This window comes from Phoenix dactylifera, unplaced genomic scaffold (genome assembly GCF_009389715.1).
Source record: "Phoenix dactylifera cultivar Barhee BC4 unplaced genomic scaffold, palm_55x_up_171113_PBpolish2nd_filt_p 000311F, whole genome shotgun sequence".
NCBI lineage: Eukaryota > Viridiplantae > Streptophyta > Magnoliopsida > Arecales > Arecaceae > Phoenix > Phoenix dactylifera.
Genome location: NW_024067782.1, coordinates 263290 through 283008, shown reverse-complemented (window position 1 = coordinate 283008; position 19719 = coordinate 263290). Strand labels below are relative to the sequence as shown.

At 42.5% G+C, this 19719-nt stretch overlaps 2 protein-coding genes and 2 pseudogenes across 2 annotated transcripts; 1 reads left to right on the top strand and 3 right to left on the bottom strand.

The window, feature by feature from the left end:
* Positions 1-1408: 1408 nt before the first annotated feature.
* On the bottom strand, positions 1409-5201 carry LOC103719728 (annotated as a pseudogene).
* A 10-nt stretch (positions 5202-5211) lies between these two features.
* LOC120105557 lies at positions 5212-5863 on the bottom strand (annotated as a pseudogene).
* Positions 5864-7665: 1802 nt separating this feature from the next.
* Positions 7666-8915, bottom strand: LOC103719715 (dormancy-associated protein homolog 3-like). Its single transcript, XM_008809082.4, has 3 exons — positions 8692-8915; positions 8400-8573; positions 7666-8075 (listed from the first exon to the last, which is right to left on the bottom strand). Exons 1-3 carry the CDS (start codon positions 8804-8806, stop codon positions 7966-7968), a joined length of 399 nt encoding a protein of 132 aa, XP_008807304.2. The 5' UTR covers positions 8807-8915; the 3' UTR covers positions 7666-7965.
* A 9221-nt stretch (positions 8916-18136) lies between these two features.
* Positions 18137-18821, top strand: LOC120105556. The gene is made up of 2 exons (XM_039118125.1): positions 18137-18732; positions 18806-18821. The coding sequence occupies exons 1-2, from the start codon at positions 18137-18139 to the stop codon at positions 18819-18821; spliced, it is 612 nt and encodes a 203-aa protein (XP_038974053.1).
* Positions 18822-19719: the final 898 nt, after the last annotated feature.

The following is a 19719-nucleotide window of genomic DNA, read 5'->3' as shown; positions in this document are numbered from 1 at the left end:
CCAGGAAGACTACGGCTGCCCTTTTGATCCAGCAATCCGACCCGAGTCGGACATCCTCGGCCCCGCAGCCCGACCCCGAGTCGGACATCCTCGGCTTCGCAGCCCGACCCCGAGTCGGCTGGCCCTTTGATCCAGCAATCCGACCCCGAGTCGGACATCCTCGGCTCCGCAGCCCGACCCCGAGTCGGCTGCCCTTTGATCCAGCGCTCCGACCCCGAGTCGGAGATCTCTTGATAACGACAGGCTATTCCCCAGAGGCACGCCGCGGCCTCCTGCTCCACTACTCCCTGCAACGGCTGTATCCGATGCTGGCTCCACGATCTCCTGCATCAGCCGTACAAAGCGGAAGCCCCACTATGCCCTGACGTGGCCGTACCCGGTGCTGCTCCACGACGCCCTGTAACGGCCATGTCATGGCCACACCATCGTGCCCCACGATAACGAAACCCCCCTGAGAGACCCCCAAGCCAGGTATATATGCGGCTGGGGGGAGAAAGGGGGGAGGTGGAGCAATATCTCCCAGAGCACTCTCTTACTTGCGATTATCACCTCTCCTCCTCCTCCAATCTCCTCTGACTTGACCGTCGGAGGGCCATCACCACCCTGGTGGTGCAAGGCTTGTTTGCAGGTTTCTTGGCGGAAGCTGGAGCGCAACCAACACCAACCAAGACAACTCAGACGGAACCCCGTTCACACCGCAGTGCCAATCGTTCTCGGTTTGGACCACAGCAACAATATATATATACATAGTTTCTGATGAACTCCCAACCTCACTAGAATAAGCCATCTCATTTCCCTCTTGGTGAACCATACTGAATCATAGCCATATTGCACTAGCTCTAATAAATCCTGGACCTGTTTTTTATGACCGTACACGAGGACTAGCTCGAGCCCCATTTCACCTTTTCAGCTGACTAAGTACATGTTGGATAAGCTGGACTTCGACAAAGTTCATGTTGGTAAGATGGACAGGTGAAGGTGAGGTGTTGACAAAGGTTGAAAAATGGAATATTGTTGAGAAACCAATTCATTCATTCTATTCATTTGCAGGTAAGCTTCTATATATTCTTGGGTTGGCACAAAAGAAAAAGTTAAAAAGGAACTACATACACACATACTATTCATTTACAGGCATGCTCCTACATATTTTTGGGTTAGCACAAAAATGAAGGAAAAAGTAAAAAAGGAACTGCATACATGCATGCATGTGTGTGTGCATGCAGATGCATTTGTATATGTTCCATATGGTTCAACTAATAATATCAGCAAAAAGTATTACATAGCGAGAGTATATTTAGATATTAGGAAGCTTTCGGACCTGCTAGAAGTAAGCTTGAACCAGAAAGGAACATCATCTCTTGAGAATTGGTGATGTTCCTCCAACACCTTTTGTGCTGCAATGTAATGAAAACAAGACCATATTGGTCATATTTATTGACTGTCCCTTAAGGGAGTGTTAATCGCTGCAGTTCAATCAAAGACCATATCTATTGATTACGAATACAAGATTGTTGAGGAATAAAGGTGGTAACAAGAAAATCAGGGAATATTACTATTTCATGGAATATTGTTATTGTTGATGGATCCATAACACCTATAAACAAAATAGAGTGCTAGAAGAACACACCAGGCTTAGATATGACGATTTATGCTCGAGCTGAACCAATTTGTACGGTTAATGGTGGATCTTGATTTGTGAGTCCCAGTTCTAGATCTTAATCAAATTCAAGCTGAACTTGGATTCATAACATCCACTCCAAAAATATAAGTGTCCGCTAAAAATAATCGGACAGAGATCACTCTCCATGACTGTCCACTGAAAATTTTAAGCAATGTCAGCAGGAGCAGCAGAATTCTGTAGAAATAAGCAGTCTGAAACCTATGAAGGTGGGAGCAGCAAGATGCAATAAACTATACAGCATAACATGTATCACTGAATCTTTATAATGAAACTACTAAATAAATGAGATTTTCAGTATACAAAACAAACTGGGTACATTCTTATCTTGTAATCAGTTATCAAATGGGGTAAAATATATGGCAACCCATTGGTTAAAACAATAAAAAAAAATTGGAGGAGAATTGCCCTTCCCAAGGAATTATACTCTTGCCAATATAGTAATAGATCATGTCAATTAAATATACAAGAGACATGATCTGTTGTACAGCCACATCAGAGGGTAAATTATGGATGTTTCTAAAATCTCTTCATTCACCTGGGCTCTGAGTCCTATGAATCAAACCAAATAAGAGTCTTCACAACTTTATTCAACCAAACTGAATAAATTCCCAATTCCTGCCAAAAAAAAAAACAGTGTCATGCTAAAATAATCATATCACACCAAGCTACAAATCTCACCCTTAGTTAATTTCCATGTTCCTGCTAGTCTTTGCATAAATAGAATGCAATCTCTTCATATGAGAAACAGTCCTTATTCCTTCACACATTACCAATAATCACCACAAGAACATGACCCATCCCTGAAATGATGGAAACGATTGGTATCCCTTATGATAATCTCCTTTGAGACCAATTTTGCTGATGAACTTGAATGCTGTGTGGCAATACTCACACACATGAAGATTTTCCTTCACTCTGATGGGGGCTCCAGCTGGTGTACTAATCAACCCAAATGCAACAGCAAGCTTCTCATTACGGTGAGAAAGAAGCGCCTGTTTTTGACCCTGCTCCATGTCATGGAGGTCGATATCTACAGTAGGAACATACCCAGCTTTGTTCATCAATTCACCCAGTCTTCTAACTCAGCATATATTTTTGGTGTCCTCTCATGGCTTCTATCACCCACAAAGAAAGTGTGCGCTCTGCCCTTCATCTCCATCCAACTCATGCCAGGCTCCTCCTTCACCCTGCTAGCTTTCATCAACCTTCTCACCTTGGCAACATCATCCCACATACCAGCCAAAGCATATATATGAGTGAGAAGCGCATGGGTTCCTGACTTATCTGGCTCCAGAGCAAAGAGCATCTCATCTGCTTTCCTACCCAATTCTATATTCCTATGGACTTTGGATGACCTTAGGAGTGCTACCCATACTGAAGCATTGGCTTCAAAAGGGATGCTATCTACAAGCTCCATTGCCTCGTTTGGTCTTCCAGCATGGCCAAGAAGGCCAACCATGCAGGCATAATGCTCGTGATTCCGTTCAATGCCAAACAGCTCTACCATTGATTCAAAATATCGTTATGCCTCATGAATGAGACCAGCATGTTACAAGCACAAAGAACACAAGTCAAGGTTATATGGTTCAGAGCAACACCCTCTTCAAGCATCCTTTGGAACAAATCTAATGCCTCCTTCCCGTGCCCATGTTGTCCAAGCCCTCCAATCATCGTAGACCAAGAGACAATCCCCCTCTCAGGTATCTCAGAAAAAGCTAAGGATGCATTCTCGATGCTCCCCACACTTGACATACCGCATACATGCTGACAAGTGCATTCCCAGAAAAAACATCAGACATGAACCCCATCTTCAGCACATGAACATGTATTTGTTTCTCTTGCTCAATAAGCAGATAAACCAGCACAAGCATTGAGCAGGCTACTTAAGGCAAATGAACCTGGCTTAAGCTCCTGGTTTAGCATCTCACAGAAAAGTTTCATAGCTTCCTCCCATTGCCCACTCAGACGAGTAAGCTGTGATAATGGATGTGAAGGCCACCACATCTCCAAATGGGCATTCCCGGAAAACTCCTGCTGCCTCCTCTATGCAATTACACTTCCCATATGCATCACCATTTACAACATGCGGATCTGATAAAAATTCTGCATTGAAAGCAAGTGGCATGAACTTCTTTACTCCAATTAGGAGCCTGAAAGCTTGCAATAGATTTAAGAACTGCTGGTCAGATTAATGCTCAAACCCTCCATCCTCATCTTAGAGAAGAAAATCAAAGCCTCCTAAACATCCCGAGATCAAAGCATTCCGCGAAATCAAATCCTGCACAGGGATCAAGTTAAAAGGCTTTCCTCGCATGTCCTAGACGATCACATTAGGCATACATATCAACAATCGCAACACCCACGAACATGTCTGAATCAGAGCCAGCCTTGATCAGAGTACTATGTATCTGCTGTCCCAGATATAACATTCCCCATCCCAGCACAAGCCTTAGACAAATTGAACACATTTGGAAGCATTCCACAGTGCTTCAAATCCAAAAACAACCTCAAAGCCCAGTTATCATGTCCACAAAGAACACACCCAGCAATGAAAGCATTCCATGAAACAATATCAGGCCGAAATATCCCTTTAAAAACTGTAGCTGCGGCCTCGATATCTTCTAACTTTGCAAACATATCCACCAGTGCATTGACGGTAAATGGGCCTGAGTCATAGCGAAGCCTAGTGACGTAACCATGAACTTCTCTCCCGTGGCGCAAATCCTGCGAGCCCGTGCAAGCATTCAAAACATACGAGATTCCACTCATCACCATCTCACTAAACAACCCAACTGCCTCCTCACACTGATCATTCTTAACATACCCCGCAAGCATTGCAGTCCATGAAGCCACATTCTGGCCGGCAATGCCGTCGAACAGCTTTCGGGAGTCCGAGAGGAGGCCGAAGCTGTAATACCTGGGCCCAAAAATCAACTGGGCCCAATTACTTCTTTTTGGGCCCATATTTGAACATTGGGCCATGACATCTAATAGGCTAACTGGGCCCATGGTTGGCAGCCCGTTTGATGGCTGCCACCTCCTGCCTTATGCTTGGATTTGACTAGGGCCAGGTGGGGATCAGAGGAAGGCCCAGGTGTTAGATCCTTCACAGGAGAAAGCTGGGGGTGACACCTCACCCCAGCTAAAAGAGCCTTACCGCTCTCCTTCCTCCCCAAAGACTTTCTAGGACGATGGCTGAAGCATCGGAGCAGGAGGCACCGTAGTTCATCCCCAGGTAAGCTCCCTGATCATCCTGTTTCTTCTTTATTTTTCCTGTTCCAAAATAAAATAGAGGAGGGACTCCGTACACGGTTCTCGGACGCAGTCGCTGCTGGCTCTCGGCAGGGGGCTGCAGTCGGCCGGAGCCCCATTCCCTCCTTCTTCAGTGGGATAGGGGGTCTCGGTGAAGAAGAAGAAGGGAGGAGAGGAAGCTTCGGGAAGGAGAAGAAAAGAAAAAGGAGAAGAGAAGAAAAGGAAAGAAAAAGGGAAAGAAAAAGATAGTCGGCAATATATATATATAAGTTTGAATCCTTTTGGCTACCTGTTACCCCTGTATGAGGCTGCGTGCTACTGTGGGCGATAGTCGGCAATAGCACGGCCGTGTCACGGATCCGGGTCCGGGGCGTGACAGAAGCCAGCGTACATTACAACGAGGGTGTTGGCGACATAGACGTCGAGTCGAACGCAGCGACGATCGCGACAGCATGGGTTTGGGTGCCAGCAGTGAAGTCCGAGCAGGCCTTGAGGAGGGTCCGGAGGGCGAACTCGTGGCTCCGGATGCCTAAAGATCGCATCTTTTTGAAGGCCAGGAGGGCCTCGCGGGTGAGGCCGCTGCGGACGTAGTTGGATATGAGGGGCAGACCATGAGACAAGGTCCGAGTGGGGGATTACGTCGAAGACCTTGCGGGCGCTGTTGGGGAGCTGGATTGGACCAAAGCGGTAGGACGGGACGGCAGAGGGGAGGCCCGACTTGGTGAGTTGGGCGCCGGAGATGGGAGGAGAATGGGAGGCGGCGGGGAAAGGTGGGCGGGGGCGGAGGAATGAGGGGGGGACGGCGGCGGTCGCAGCGTTTTGCTCTTCCAGGAGAGATTTGGCGGCGGTTTGGAGGCAGCGAGAGATTGCCGGTGGAGAGAGCTTTGGAAAGGGATGGAGGAGCAAAATTCCTGTAGCTGTGTTTCTGGGTCAACCCAGACCCGGTTCAAGTTTATTAAATCGATAGGCATGAAAGTGCTATGCTGTCTCAGGGAGTTGGTAGTCCCTCGCACCCGTGTCCCTCAGCTTACTCTCGGAAATACCAACAGTTGCAATTTTTTTTATTTTTTCCTTTTGGTGAACCGGATGAATCATGATAACCCAAAAAGGAGTCAAACAGTAAAATATCCCTAAGTTGGCCTGGAGCAATAGATTTGCCCTCGCAAAGTACTCCTTTGTATCCCTAAAGCTCTCTTGGTTCGCGGGAAGCATTTTCCTTCCTAGGAATATGATTTCTGGGAAACAAATTCCTAGGAAGAGGATGCCTAGGAAAGTACTTTTGGTTCGTTTGGTTGATCATGGGAAAGTGACAAATTTCCAAGGTGCTTATGTTTGGTTGGCCATCCACTTTCCTAGGAAAGTTATATATAATTTCTATTATGCCCTTAATAAAAATTAGGTTTTTAATGCCTCTTTAATGCTTCTTTAATGCTGAAAGGACTTTTTAGGAAAAAGTAAAAATGGAGTGATTCCCGCCTCATGGGAAAGTAACTTTCCCATGTTTCTCATGGGAAAGACTTTCCCATGAAATGTGGGAATCACATTCCCATGGGAATATAACTTTCCCTTCTCTCTCCTTTGAAAACTCCAACCAAACAAGAGGCATCTCATTACTTTCCCGTTGACCATACTTTCCCCCCTTCTTTTCCCGCGAACCAAACGAGCCCTAAGATGACCACGATCTTTCCAAGGCCGGGCCAACCGAAAGTTTTGGATGTTGAAGTTCAGGCATGCATTTGGAAGTTCATTAAAGGGTGGATAAAATTACTAATCAATCAAACATCACTCAAAAAATAGTGAATAAATTTATTTGGTTAATAAGTGGAAAAGGTATTTAGCTAGATTAAGGATATTTCAGGAGAAGGGTGAATAATTTTAACTATCCAAGGCTCTCTCTCCAACACTATTTTTGCCCTTTTTCGGTAGCTATATCTCACTAACTATGAGAACATCAACTAAATAGTGAATAAAATTATTCAATGGTTAGGAGGTAAATACCAATAATTAAAGTTATTCAAGGGATAGTTAGTTACTCGGCATCCAAACATAAACAATAGTACGACCCGGATGGCTTGGCGGAGAGGATTCTGCAAGGATTCGAGGGGCCAATAAGGACTTTTCTTTCGATCACTATTGTTTATGATATGCAGAAGGGCTGTGATTAGAAGTCAGACCTCTCCAATTCATAGTTGTCATGACGATAGTAATTCAATGGGCTCTATGTAAAATTATCAGCATTCCTGCGAACGTATATTTAGTTCCATATCGATTATTCGCTAAATAAATCTTGAGTACTACTTATATAAAAAGCTCAAAAAATTATATTCCAGCTAGTCTTTTTGGATAAAATCCTAAATTATTATAAAATACAAGGATACAAACAATAACCATATGAAATTGGATCGCATATCATTGCACCAATCATGGACACAGCTACAATTGGAGCTCAACTGGCTCATTAATTTTATTGAGAACAGCCTGTTTAGAAGAGCTAATAAGGATTTAAGATCATCTGAAACTTTCATTTATATGCTTCAAAATAATAATCATAATTATATTTTAATCTTCTAATGATAATAATAATTAAAATAATGTGTATATATAAATTATTTATATATCGATATTCCAAGCTGACTCGAGTCCAGGTTGAACAAGGCTTGGTTTGTTTCGTTATCAAACAAGCTAGACTCGGGCTAGCCTGCGAACAGCTTGCACCTTCACCGCATTAAGAATAAAATAAAATAGTCCATAATTCAAAACCCAAACTCAATATAGATAGTTTTCTCTAAAATTAGAGGGGAAAAAAAAACAAACAAGACACATACATAGTAACATAGCTCTCCAACCAAACATAATTACATAGGACAACTACAGTCCGACTTGTCACTTGCTCTTTGCTCGGTTCAATTTCCAGAAACATCCCACCCCCCCTCTCTCTCTCTATATATATATATATCATATATGTCCCATGATGAGCTACAGAGTCTTCCCCTCATGAGAGTGGGCGTAGGTCCAGAGCTCCCATGGAGAGCTCACATCTCAAACGGAGGAAAAGAACTCTCCTCTTCCACCCCCACCGTCTCTCCTCCTCTTCTCTCGTATTTCCTCCTAAAGCGGTTCCACTCCTTCCCTCTTCCACCACCTGATCACCATCGCATGGTCAGATAAAAGAGATCACATAAATTTAAAACAAAAAAGCAAATGACCAAATTGCCCTAAATGCGATCAAAAGAACGACAAAGCAGGCTCTTCTAGATCTTTCGAAAAGAAGAAACGCGTTTCCAGATAATCCGTCCACAAACGCGAGCGAGCAGAAGCAAAAAAGGAAGTCGTTTCCCATTGCGTTTCACAAATGCTCAAGTGACCAAAATACCCTCGAGATCCCCAGATGCTTTTATGGTATACTACCAAGGACTAGGAGTAGGGACTACGTTATTCTGCTACTTAAAAAACCCAAAGCTCTTACCGGCGAAGGGGGAGACCGGAGGAGTAAATCCGGCCGGGGACGATGGCGGAGTCCCGCTCGCCGGAGACGGGCGCCCTGTCGGCCTCTTTATCATGATGGCCCTCGAAACCCTCGGCTCCTCCTCCTCGCCGTACGATCTCCCTCCACCGCCCCCGCCGCCGGCCGCCGCCTCTTCTGTCACCATCACAACCACGAATCAGATCTCAGCATCTCGATCCCCGATCTATCTCAAAACAACGTCAGAAAAAAGAAAGAGAAAAGGAAAGAAAAGAACTGTAAAAGTTCGCCGGACCTCGGGCGGAGGGCGGGCGGATAGATAGGGAGAAGGGCTTCCGAAGGCGCCCGAGACCGGCGTCGGGTTGGGGGCCGGCGAGGGTGTCGTCCCAAAGCTTGTCGAGAAGGCTCATGGAGTTAGGTACGGAAAAAGCCAACAAGAAGGGTTTCAGATATCTTTGGAGAGTCGAAAGAGGAGGAGGAAGTCGGTGCCTGGAAAGGCATTTATAAAGAGGGATGGGGGCCTTAAAGGCCGAGCAGGTCTGCGTCGGATCGGAGAAGCCTGGCCGTTGGATGGGATCGGGAATAAGTGACGTGAAAGGTACACGGAGCACAAGGTAAGATTGGAAGGGGCAGCTTGATCATAAAGTAAGATGGCGCCACGTGTTTGTTATTCCGACGGGTGGATTGCGTCACATGGAAGGGCCCTGTCGCTTTTTATACCGCCAGCGGTAAAATTTGGAGTCTTCTGAATCTTACCGGCTGGTCCGGGTTCAAGGTTCGTGCCTTCCACTCTACTTCAATTTTTTTTTAACCCTTTCTTTATTAGCTTTTATTTATTGTTATAAGAAGCCGTACATATATGTCTTTAATCAGATATCAGTTATTCATCTATGGATCCTGAATACTTATATAGTATTAAAAAATTTAAATAATATTTTTTGGCTGATTATTTTTGGTGGGGCTCTGAATTGTTATAAATAATATCAGAGAATATCCAGCTCATAATATCTATGAATTAAGAGACATTGCAGCACAAATACATTAGAGTTGACCATGAACTGATTGTAGTGATAAAAATTTTGATAATACATCAACTATCTTCGGACATATATGTTTGACACAATTTTGTTAAGCATGCAAAAACACATGCATGCAAATTCACACCCATCACTCAAATAAAAAAAAAAAAAGAAAAAAATCTAAGCCTCATCAAATTGATTATTTTGGATTGTGAAGAATATCGTTGAAAAATTTATATAAGTTTTTAAATTCTGCATTTTGTGTCGAATTCAAGATAAGATAATGATAGCTTGTAAAAATGCTTTGCATTAGTAGTACATCATTCTCATGCTTACATGTGGCACAGTATAGCAACTGGTTTTTAGCATAGCATTTTTTTAAGTTTATGTAACACGATATGGCAACTCGTCAAGCTTATGTTGCACAATTAACAACTCATGATATGATTAATTTTGATTTATTGCTCCAGCTTCTGCAAAATTGAACCAATGCTATCACGTCAGAGGATGGGTGGAATTTTTTGTAATACTAGAAAGGTACACTTAGTAGAATAATGCTATTGAAACTCAAGAAAAGGATATATTGAGAGAGCTAACATTGTTTACACTTTTTCAATAGAATGGTATCGATGCATCGAATTGATGCTATGTCAATGAGAAATTTGATTACACATTAGCTATTTCTAAATTTGTCTTGAATTTGAGTTCATCAAGCATTTTCCTCATACAATAAATTCCAATATTGGCTATTACACATGATTATCCTCCGTAATGTTGTTTCCAACACATCTTGATTATTGGCTTCATATTAGTATAGTCGACATCAATCATGACAAGTTGGATTATGCAAAACTTTTGGATTTCTAGAAAAGATGATAACTTTTAATATTCTCTTTGTTTGGAATGCTCCTACTTTCATCCAAAACATCTGACATGTGCATTCTATGCAAGCGTATGCAGACATAAATGACCAGAAGAGTAGAAAGAAGAGTTTTATGCACCCATCTAGATGCAGCTCATCATAAGACGATTATAATTAAGCCGAAATGTTATTAACCCAAATGATTTTTACAAACAACCGAAAAAGAAGCATTAGATCTTTAAAAAGTGTGTTTGAAAGGCCTTGTGCCTGAGTGAGCTGCAGTAAATTATGGGCAGAGATTTCAAGCACCTAGACCTTGTTTCAGGGAGGATGCTGTGAGGGTTATTGTAGTTAAGCATTGATGTTATATTTAAACTTCCCCTGTAGTAGAGGCTTGTTTTGGGTCTCTTTTGCTGGTGAGTCTTGCTTCAAAGATCTTTAACAACAAATAATTTAGACTAGTTGGTGCCCTAACTTTTGTTATGGCCTGAAAAATAATATTAGGTTAGGTCTGCTCAAAAAACTAATGCTAGGTTAGGTTTTTTGTTTAGTCAGAGTGGAAATTGTAGCAATGGGATTCTTCAATGGTGAATTGGTTATTGACCGACATGCCCATATATGTAGACTCTAACCCACTGTAAGCACTACAGTGATTATAGTTAGTGGATAGAATGGATTTGGTAAATTACCAATGGAAAAGAAAGTGGTGGTCACTGTTCTTACCTATGCCTGCAACTACTGATTCATGAGAGCCATTGTCACTTGGCCTTGCCCTCAAAGCGGGGGACTTGAGCGTAGTCCGAAAGTAGACAATAGCAAATCTCTACATAGTCATGATAGGGGGCTCCGATATTTCATGCACATGACAAGCTCACTTGCTATGTTGTGATAGGGGATTAGTCTAAATCATAGAAATTAGTGCATAAGATGTAATTGTTGAATACTAAGTTGCCAAATGAGTATAACTGGATCCAAAGAACTTTTTTGTGCATGCAATGGGAGCCTCATAGTAGCATTTTCCTTGGTTGATTAACATAGAAAAAATTTCTCAAGGAGGAGGCTTCTGAGAACATCAGACATCCCTTTCTCTCTCTATTAGTGGGGGTTTTCGGTGGAGACCAGATCATAAAGCAACAAGGGTGTCAATATGGCCATAATTGCTTGCAATATTTCTACCTAATTTGTGATGCTGTTTTGGGGATGATGGCAATTTATGAGCATAAAGTGAGTGAATATAGTCAACTAAGAATGCAACTACCAGATGAGAATGGAAAACGGAAACGAAAAGAAATCTATATAGAGTTGCAGATGCTGGTTTAGTGAGAAAAAAAGAAAGTTGTGGTTAAGAATAACAGTATGAATTGAACCCAAATTATTTGGATTCAGATGAGATGTGATTCCCTCTTGTGGGAGGAGACTAGCCAATCTCAAAATGTCAGCCTTATGCATTGGACTTGCCCCTGATTGTAAAGTAAAAAAGATTGGCAGCATGATCATGTTTGGCTGCAAATCAGGGGGTGTCATGTACACATTCTGAGATTAAATAGTCTCTTTCCTGCTAATCCTTGGAGCTTGCTGGTAAAGGCCCTTCTATTGCTAACTTTTTTCGGATAATGGCCGCACTTTTACAAATAATATCGACAAAATTTGCAACGAGAAGAATTGTATATGGACTTTGGGATCAACTAGTTCAGGTTCAAAAGGTAAAATATAGATTCAAAAAGAAAACAAAAGGGAAACAAGCGATCTATATAGTACGTCTTCCAGCATAAGACATCTAATGTTGATATTTAAAGTTCTATCATTAATAAGAATCGCGACAGAGCAACAGAGTTATAATATAGTTTTAGATTCTTAGGCAATATGCTAATCAATTTAGGCTGCCTTGGCAGCATGACAATGATCAATTCAATAACAGGATTTTTTAGGGTACAAGACCAATTTAATAATTGATGGCATATGAATGAAACTATCTCGAACCCCCTGTTCTAACATTTTTCTCACAAATTACATAAGGAAGCAATGATTGGAACCTTTTCTATTTATAATTGTAGTACAAAAGGAATCTTCATCTAGGATATTAATAAATAAAACCTTCATAAAGAAGTTATGAAAGAATTCAGAAGCATTGTATGTGCTAAATCAGAAAAGTTAATGCGACAATCTATCTAATCTATAAATACATTACAACCAACAAAAAAAAAATCTAGTACACGCATGAACAATATTTTCTAATCTGAAGATAAATTATTAAATAGAGAGATTCCAAAAAAAAAAACCATGCATTATTTTGTCTGAGCATATCAAAGCATTAAAGTCCACATCACTCTCCTAGAAACAAACGTTTAAGAATCCACACTGATCAGCTTCTCAGCACCTACATATATTCCACTAACAAACAAACTGACTTCAATTCCAGATAGAAATTTAGGTAATGGGGCTCAGATTGGGGAAGAGGAATCTGCGAACAGGTCCCCGGAGCTTCTTGTAGAGCCTGTACTCATTTTTATAAGCCCTACCCCCTCTTTGTAATCAACCTCAATCCATCCTTCCATCCCCTATGTAATTTGCTCTGTATTTTTCAACTCTATTTTTCTAATAAATAATGGGGGGGAGTTTCTCGCTTCCTCCATATTTCATCAAATAAAAAAAAAAACAAATAAGCCCAACTGGCTGCCATCATCCATATTTTTCCATGATCTGATAGCTGGTTTGGTTAGGTTCACATCAAGAATAAATTCATTATTATGAAGTACCAAATATACCGTATGTACTTTTAGGAGTGAAAGTGAAAGTAGATAGATAATATCCATTTAGATTCATTTTAATATTCGAAATATATAGATATAAATTTAAGGATCCGACTAATATTCATATCCATATCCATATTTATCACAGAAACAGATACAAATATGGATAGACAATTATCAAATTCATATCCAAATATCTAATTGTGGTTATAATCCTATCTAATAATATATATAGCACCCATAAAGGAGTCTAGCGACTGCATTTGCCAAAAAACATTTACACATGTTGCAAAATGCCTCGTCTTCTTTCTAAGCCTTAAAAAAAAAAAGGAACTCCAAAGCAGCTTCACACAAGCATCATACAAGGAATCAATCACACCATGGTACTCCTGCTTTCTCTTCATGAAGCTACTTTGGTGTGATTGATTCATTCATCAAGTACTCATCTCAATGATTGGCCCACAAGAACAAGTGTCTGAGATTGGCGTGGTGCAGCGCCACATGGTGCATATGGTGTAGGATATAATTCACTATAAAAAAACTTATTTTTTCCGACACTTTTTAAAGCCTATATCGACGCTTATAAATGTCGATATTTTTTCCATCAGCGCTTTCTAAAGCATCGGATAGGTGAGGGTGGAAAAAAAATTTGCCGACACTTTTGAAAAGCGTCACTAGAGGGCGGTTTTTAGCAACACTTAAAAGCATCGCTAAAAGCCGACGCTTTTACGTGTCGAGCAGTTAGCGACGCTTGAAAGCGTCTACTTTTAACTGCTTATTTTTTTAAAGCGTCATTATAATTATTTTTTAAAAAAATATTTGAAAAGAATTTTTTTTTTAAAGGTCAGAGGTCATTCTCCTGGTCTCCATATAAATTTTTGATAACTACTATAATCTTCCATTCTTGCTTTTTTAGTCCTCTGCAACAAGAATATTAGTCCTGTTCAAACCTTCCTCCATGAACAACAGCAAGCATTTGGTGATTCTACTTTCCATCTGGGTCATCAGTGCTTCTACTTTTCATCTAAATGATATAAGCCTCAGAAGTATAAAAAGTGGTTCATTGCCAAATAAATATCATATCTCAGAAAATAGAAAGAAAAATTTAAAAGCTATCATCAAAAGTATTTGATATACCCACCAACCACCATGAGAAGAAAAGCTATCATAGATTTGCCAGGTGATTGATCATCAAAAAGAACCCCTTGACCTAAGAGAGAGAGAGAGAGAGAGAGAGAGAGAGATGATAGATCGAACAATGATCAGCTTCCTAAACATAATCAACGGAAAAATCTCCAAAATTCAGAAAGAAGAGCATAACAAATTTAAAACAGTGAAATGAGCAATAAAACCCTAATCCATCAACAGATTGCCACTATAGCATGCCAAAACGTTTAAAATCGAAGATGAATAACTTAAATCTCATCCACAATAACAGATCCGAGCAGACAAAAAGAAACGAAGAGCAGATCTTGAACGAGATGGGAGCTTGGAGAGATCAATACCTGAGCCCGCACGGCAAATAGAGGCCGAGCAGAGAAAAAAAACGAAGAGCAGATCTCGAACGAGAAGGGAGCTCGGAGAGATCAATACCTGAGCCCGTACGGCAAATAGAGGCTGAGCAAAGAAAAAGAAACGAACAGTAGATCTCGAATGAGAAGGGAGCTCGGAGAGATTAATACCTGAGCCCTTGCGGCAAATAGAGGTCAAGCAGAGGTGGCGATCGCCTTCCCCGAGATCAAAGTCATAGATCGATTGAAAAAGAGAGAGAGAGAGAGAGAGAGAGAGAGAGAGAAGCGACTGAGAGAGAAGGGGAGGGGGTTAGGGTTTTGTAGGGAGGGAGCGGTTGGAGGAGTTGGGGAGATGGGGAGAATGGTGTGGATTTTTTTTTTTTTTTGGGAATGCCTCCGACAGACGCTTTAGAAAGCGTCGTCGTTGGGAATCGGCCTCGGACGATGCTTTCTAAAATGTCGTATTTATTTTGGTATCTTCTGACGCTATTGGCACACATCAGCAAATTTTGGCGCACCAGCCAAATTACCGATGCTTCTTCCTAGCGTCGGTAGTTGGGTGTCAGGAATTTACCTATTTTTCCTGTAGTGATTGTTCCCAACAATCACAGACATGCAATAAAGCTCTCAAAGGCTCGATAGGAACAGCCCGTATATCTTCTCGAGGTTGCAAGCTTGAGCAGTTTAGGATCCTCTGTGATACAATGGCTATTGAAGAAAGGATTTTATCGCCCACAGGTGGACACAGAGGGCACAAACTTCGACCCATAAACATCATAACCGAAGGGCTGTGACCGCAAGATCGAATGGCAAGCAAGCTAGGCATTTTAGGGCACCATTCTGATGTGATGAACAGCCATAAGGCAACAGGCCACCACAACTTCATCCAACGGCCTTGATTTTATTGAATGTCGCCTTTAAAGCAGTATAAAGTTAGTTTTAGAATTATGAAGAGACCAGGTAGTCATGTTGATGTAGCATGAATAGTATGCACTGCAGTTGCTGTGGGTATCAGTAATCTTGACAAGGGTCAATCAATGGGATTTCAAGGAGAACTTATTCCATAATTGTAAGAGTCCGAAAGGACTCAAATCTTTGCTCGGAAAACATAATAGGATTTTAACTTTGTTCTCTCCTGTCTTTGAGTATTCCCTCTTCTTTCACCACTCATTCTGTTCTCTCTGCTGCTTATTATGTTGACTATTAGCTGCTAGATACCTGATTAGCATCAGATGTCCATTCTTCTGTTCCATTAATACTTGCTTGCTAACTGGAATCTGCTGCTTTTGATTTTTTAAAGTCTCCATTCATATTTATACATTACTTTCTCTATTTTTGGATTTCTAAATTAAGACCTAAAGGCTCTAGATTTTTACCCAGCTCATCCTTCTCCTCTAACAGCCATTGGCCTTACTTTTAAGCTCTGTTATCGGCTGTCCTGCTATCAGATTCTTGACAGCAAGTAATAGAAGTGCTTATAACTCTCAATCCAACCTTATTTTTGTCACGCCCCGGATCCGGATCCGTGACACGGCCGTGCTATTGCCGACTATCGCCCACATTAGCACGCAGCCTCATACATGGGTAACAGGTAGCCAAAAAGGATTCATCCTTATATATATATTAAAAGTTTGCAGTACAACCTTCAAGTTTGAAACCAAAAATACAGAACTTCTATGCTATTTAAATGTACAGAAGTATATAAGCTTCTCCAAAAATACGAAGCTCTGTAACAAAATAAAAACATATCTGATGGCGATCACTGGTGAGGATCTGAAAGAAAACGAAACATAAACAGATGTGAGCTACACGGCTCAGTAAGTAATCCTGCATAATCCTACCGGATCAACCAGTAGACTAAACATGTAAATCAGGGTTTTGAGAAGCTGACATGCATGTTTATCTAATAATCATCCTGGCATAATAAGTATGCAATTTAAACAAAGCAGTAGTGCAAATCACAAAATTTTCATATTATATGCATATGAAACCGTGCCCCCCGGCATGCCGTGGTCCTTTTACTCTCGGATGCTACTGCGAAGTTAGACTCGGCCACTGGCGGGGCCAGCTCAGTTACTATTCAGCCACTGGCGGGGCAAGCTCAGTTACTATTCAGCCACTGGCGGGGCAGGCCCAATTCCAATTCAGCCACTGGCGGGGCAGGCTCAGTTACTATTCAGCCACTGGCGGGGCAGCTCAGTTACTATTCAGCCACTGGCGGGGCAGCTCAGTTACTATTCAGCCACTGGCGGCTCAGTCATTCTCAGTAGCATCTTTGAGCCCATTATAGTGCCTCTGGGCTAGCTAAGACTTTATAAACTTACATGCATGATTATAATGTGATTTTAGGTGACTCAGGATCCGTCACCAGGACGTAAGAAACTTGGGAGAAAACGAATCACTGTAAGTAACCTGTCCTAATCCTGTTATGGATCATGTTATGTTATTACTGTTCCCTAAGCATTTATTTTAAGTATATATGTTTCATACATGATATGTTACAATGCATAAGTAACTTTAATGATCCCAGAAGCTATGGCTATGTATGCAACATGATGATACTGATATTATAATCATGCATGTAAGTTTATAAAGTCTTAGCTAGCCCAGAGGCACTACAATGGGCTCAAAGATGCTACTGAGAATGACTGAGCCGCCAGTGGCTGAATAGTAACTGAGCTGCCCCGCCAGTGGCTGAATAGTAACTGAGCCTGCCCCGCCAGTGGCTGAATAGTAACTGGGCCTGCCCCGCCAGTGGCTGAATAGTAACTGGGCCTGCCCCGCCAGTGGCTGAATTGGAATTGGGCCTGCCCCGCCAGTGGCTGAATAGTAACTGAGCTTGCCCCGCCAGTGGCTGAATAGTAACTGAGCTGGCCCCGCCAGTGGCCGAGTCTGACTTCGCAGTAGCATCCGAGAGTAAAAGGACCACGGCATGCCGGGGGGCACGGTTTCATGTGCATATAATATGAAAATTTTGTGATTTGCACTACTGCTTTGTTTAAATTGCATACTTATTATGCCAGGATGATTATTAGATAAACATGCATGTCAGCTTCTCAAAACCCTGATTTACATGTTTAGTCTACTGGTTGATCCGGTAGGATTATGCAGGATTACTTACTGAGCCGTGTAGCTCACATCTGTTTATGTTTCGTTTTCTTTCAGATCCTCACCAGTGATCGCCATCAGATATGTTTTTATTTTGTTACACAGCTTCGTATTTTTGGAGAAGCTTATATACTTCTGTACATTTGAATAGCATAGAAGTTCTGTATTTTTGGTTTCAAACTTGAAGGTTGTACTGCAAACTTTTAATATATATATAAGGATGAATCCTTTTTGGCTACCTGTTACCCCTGTATGAGGCTGCGTGCTAATGTGGGCGATAGTCGGCAATAGCACGGCCGTGTCACGGATCCGGATCCGGGGCGTGACATCTAGTGGTATCAGAGCCTTAGGTTAAACAATAGAATAACCATAAAATGCCTGAGGAAAAGGATAGTTAAGAATGTCACCGTCATAGAAAATGTTATAATATGCTAGTTTATCATAACCTCACTTTAAAAATTTTTGACTGCTAGGTGATCATTAGGAAGATATGGATGACGACCGGAGACCACCCTCCCCGGAGCCCAGCGAGCGGTCAGTTTCCCCGGATACTCCACGGTCTGCAGCAGGTCAGGCAGGCCTAGCCGGAGTGTATCAGCTTATGGCGCAAGTGCTGCAACAGCAGCAGATGATGCAGTTGGCCGCTATGCCATCAGCAGACTCCTGCTATGAGAGGTTCCGCCGACTGAACCCCCCGACCTTTGAGGGTGGGTCTGACCCTATGGCGGCTGAAACATGGATCCGGGAGATAGAGAAGATGTTCCGAGCCCTCCACTTTCCTGATGAGGTGACAGTCCGGCTGGCGACCTCTATGCTGACAGGAAACGCCGAATACTGGTGGACGGCCATGGAGACGGCTTATGCCGTTGACAGACTCACCTGGAGGGACTTTAAGAGGATGTTTTACAATCAATACTTTCCGGACTCAGTGCACCTGGCGAAGCAGAATGAGTTTTTGACACTAACCCAGACTGACCAGATGTCCGTTCTGGAGTACGCCAATAAATTTAACGAACTGGGACGATTTTGCCCCCAGTTCATGGAGGATGAGAGAAGTAAGGTGAACCGGTTTGAGCAGGGATTGAGGTACGGGATTCGGTCCCGAATATCCTCCCATTTATTCTCAAGCTACAAAGATGTACTGGACCGAGCCTTGAAGGTTGAGGCTGACCTGATACGGTCCGGGAGAGAGAGGGAGGACCTGAAGAGGACCCGGTCATCAGGAGCACCGAGTAGTGGGGCTGGAGGCAACAAGGGGTCTGTGCCCAAGAAGAGACAGAGCAGAGGCTGCCCCACCTGTGGCGGAAACCACAGGGGTACCTGCATGAAGAAGAGCGGAGCTTGTTATTCTTGCGGGCAGACAGGACACATCGCCCGCAACTGCCCTAGCCGAAAGAAGGACGAGCCCAGACATACTGCACCAGAGGACCAGAGATCGAGGGGTAACCCTCGGGTTTTCGCACTGACTCGACAGGATGCCAGTGCTAGCGATCAAGTGGCAACAGGTACACTTCTGGTCAACTTGGTTCCTGCCCTCATTCTATTTGATTCTGGTTCTACGCATTCTTTCGTGTCGGTTAGCTTTTCCAGACAATTACATAGCACATCTGAGAAATTAGTGGAACCATGGCATGTTGCTACACCCCTTCAGAAAACCGCAATTGTTGACACTAAATATAAAAATTGCATAATTCAGATAGGGAAAAAGAATTAGAGACAAATCTTTTACAGCTTGACATGCAAAACTTTGATATTATCTTGGGCATGGACTGGATGTCACAGTATCACGCCCACATTGATTGTTACCACAAGAAGGTGGTATTTCGGATACCTGGGGAGCAAGAATTTTTCTTTCAGGGCGATATACCCCTTCAAGACGCTCCTACACTACACTTTATTTCTGCCTTGAAAGCTGGAAAGGCTGTGAGAAAAGGGTGTATGGCCTATCTGGCCTGTGTAATGGATATCCAGAAAGAGACCAAACTGGAAGATATTCCAGTAGTCAGAGAATATCCGGATGTCTTTCCGGAGGAATTACCAGGATTACCCCCAGACCGAGAGATCGAATTCACA

Bases quoted from the DNA above. Each gene is read 5' to 3' on its own strand.
- LOC120105556 (XM_039118125.1), top strand. From the start codon at position 18,137: ATGGATGACGACCGGAGACCACCCTCCCCGGAGCCCAGCGAGCGGTCA.
- LOC103719715 (XM_008809082.4), bottom strand. From the start codon at position 8,806: ATGAGCCTTCTCGACAAGCTTTGGGACGACACCCTCGCCGGCCCCCAA. The intron at 8,574-8,691 runs GTCCGGCGAACT...TGATGGTGACAG, and splicing joins CCGCCCGCCCTCCGCCCGAG to AAGAGGCGGCGGCCGGCGGC. The intron at 8,076-8,399 runs GTAAGAGCTTTG...GATGGTGATCAG, and splicing joins TCCGGTCTCCCCCTTCGCCG to GTGGTGGAAGAGGGAAGGAG.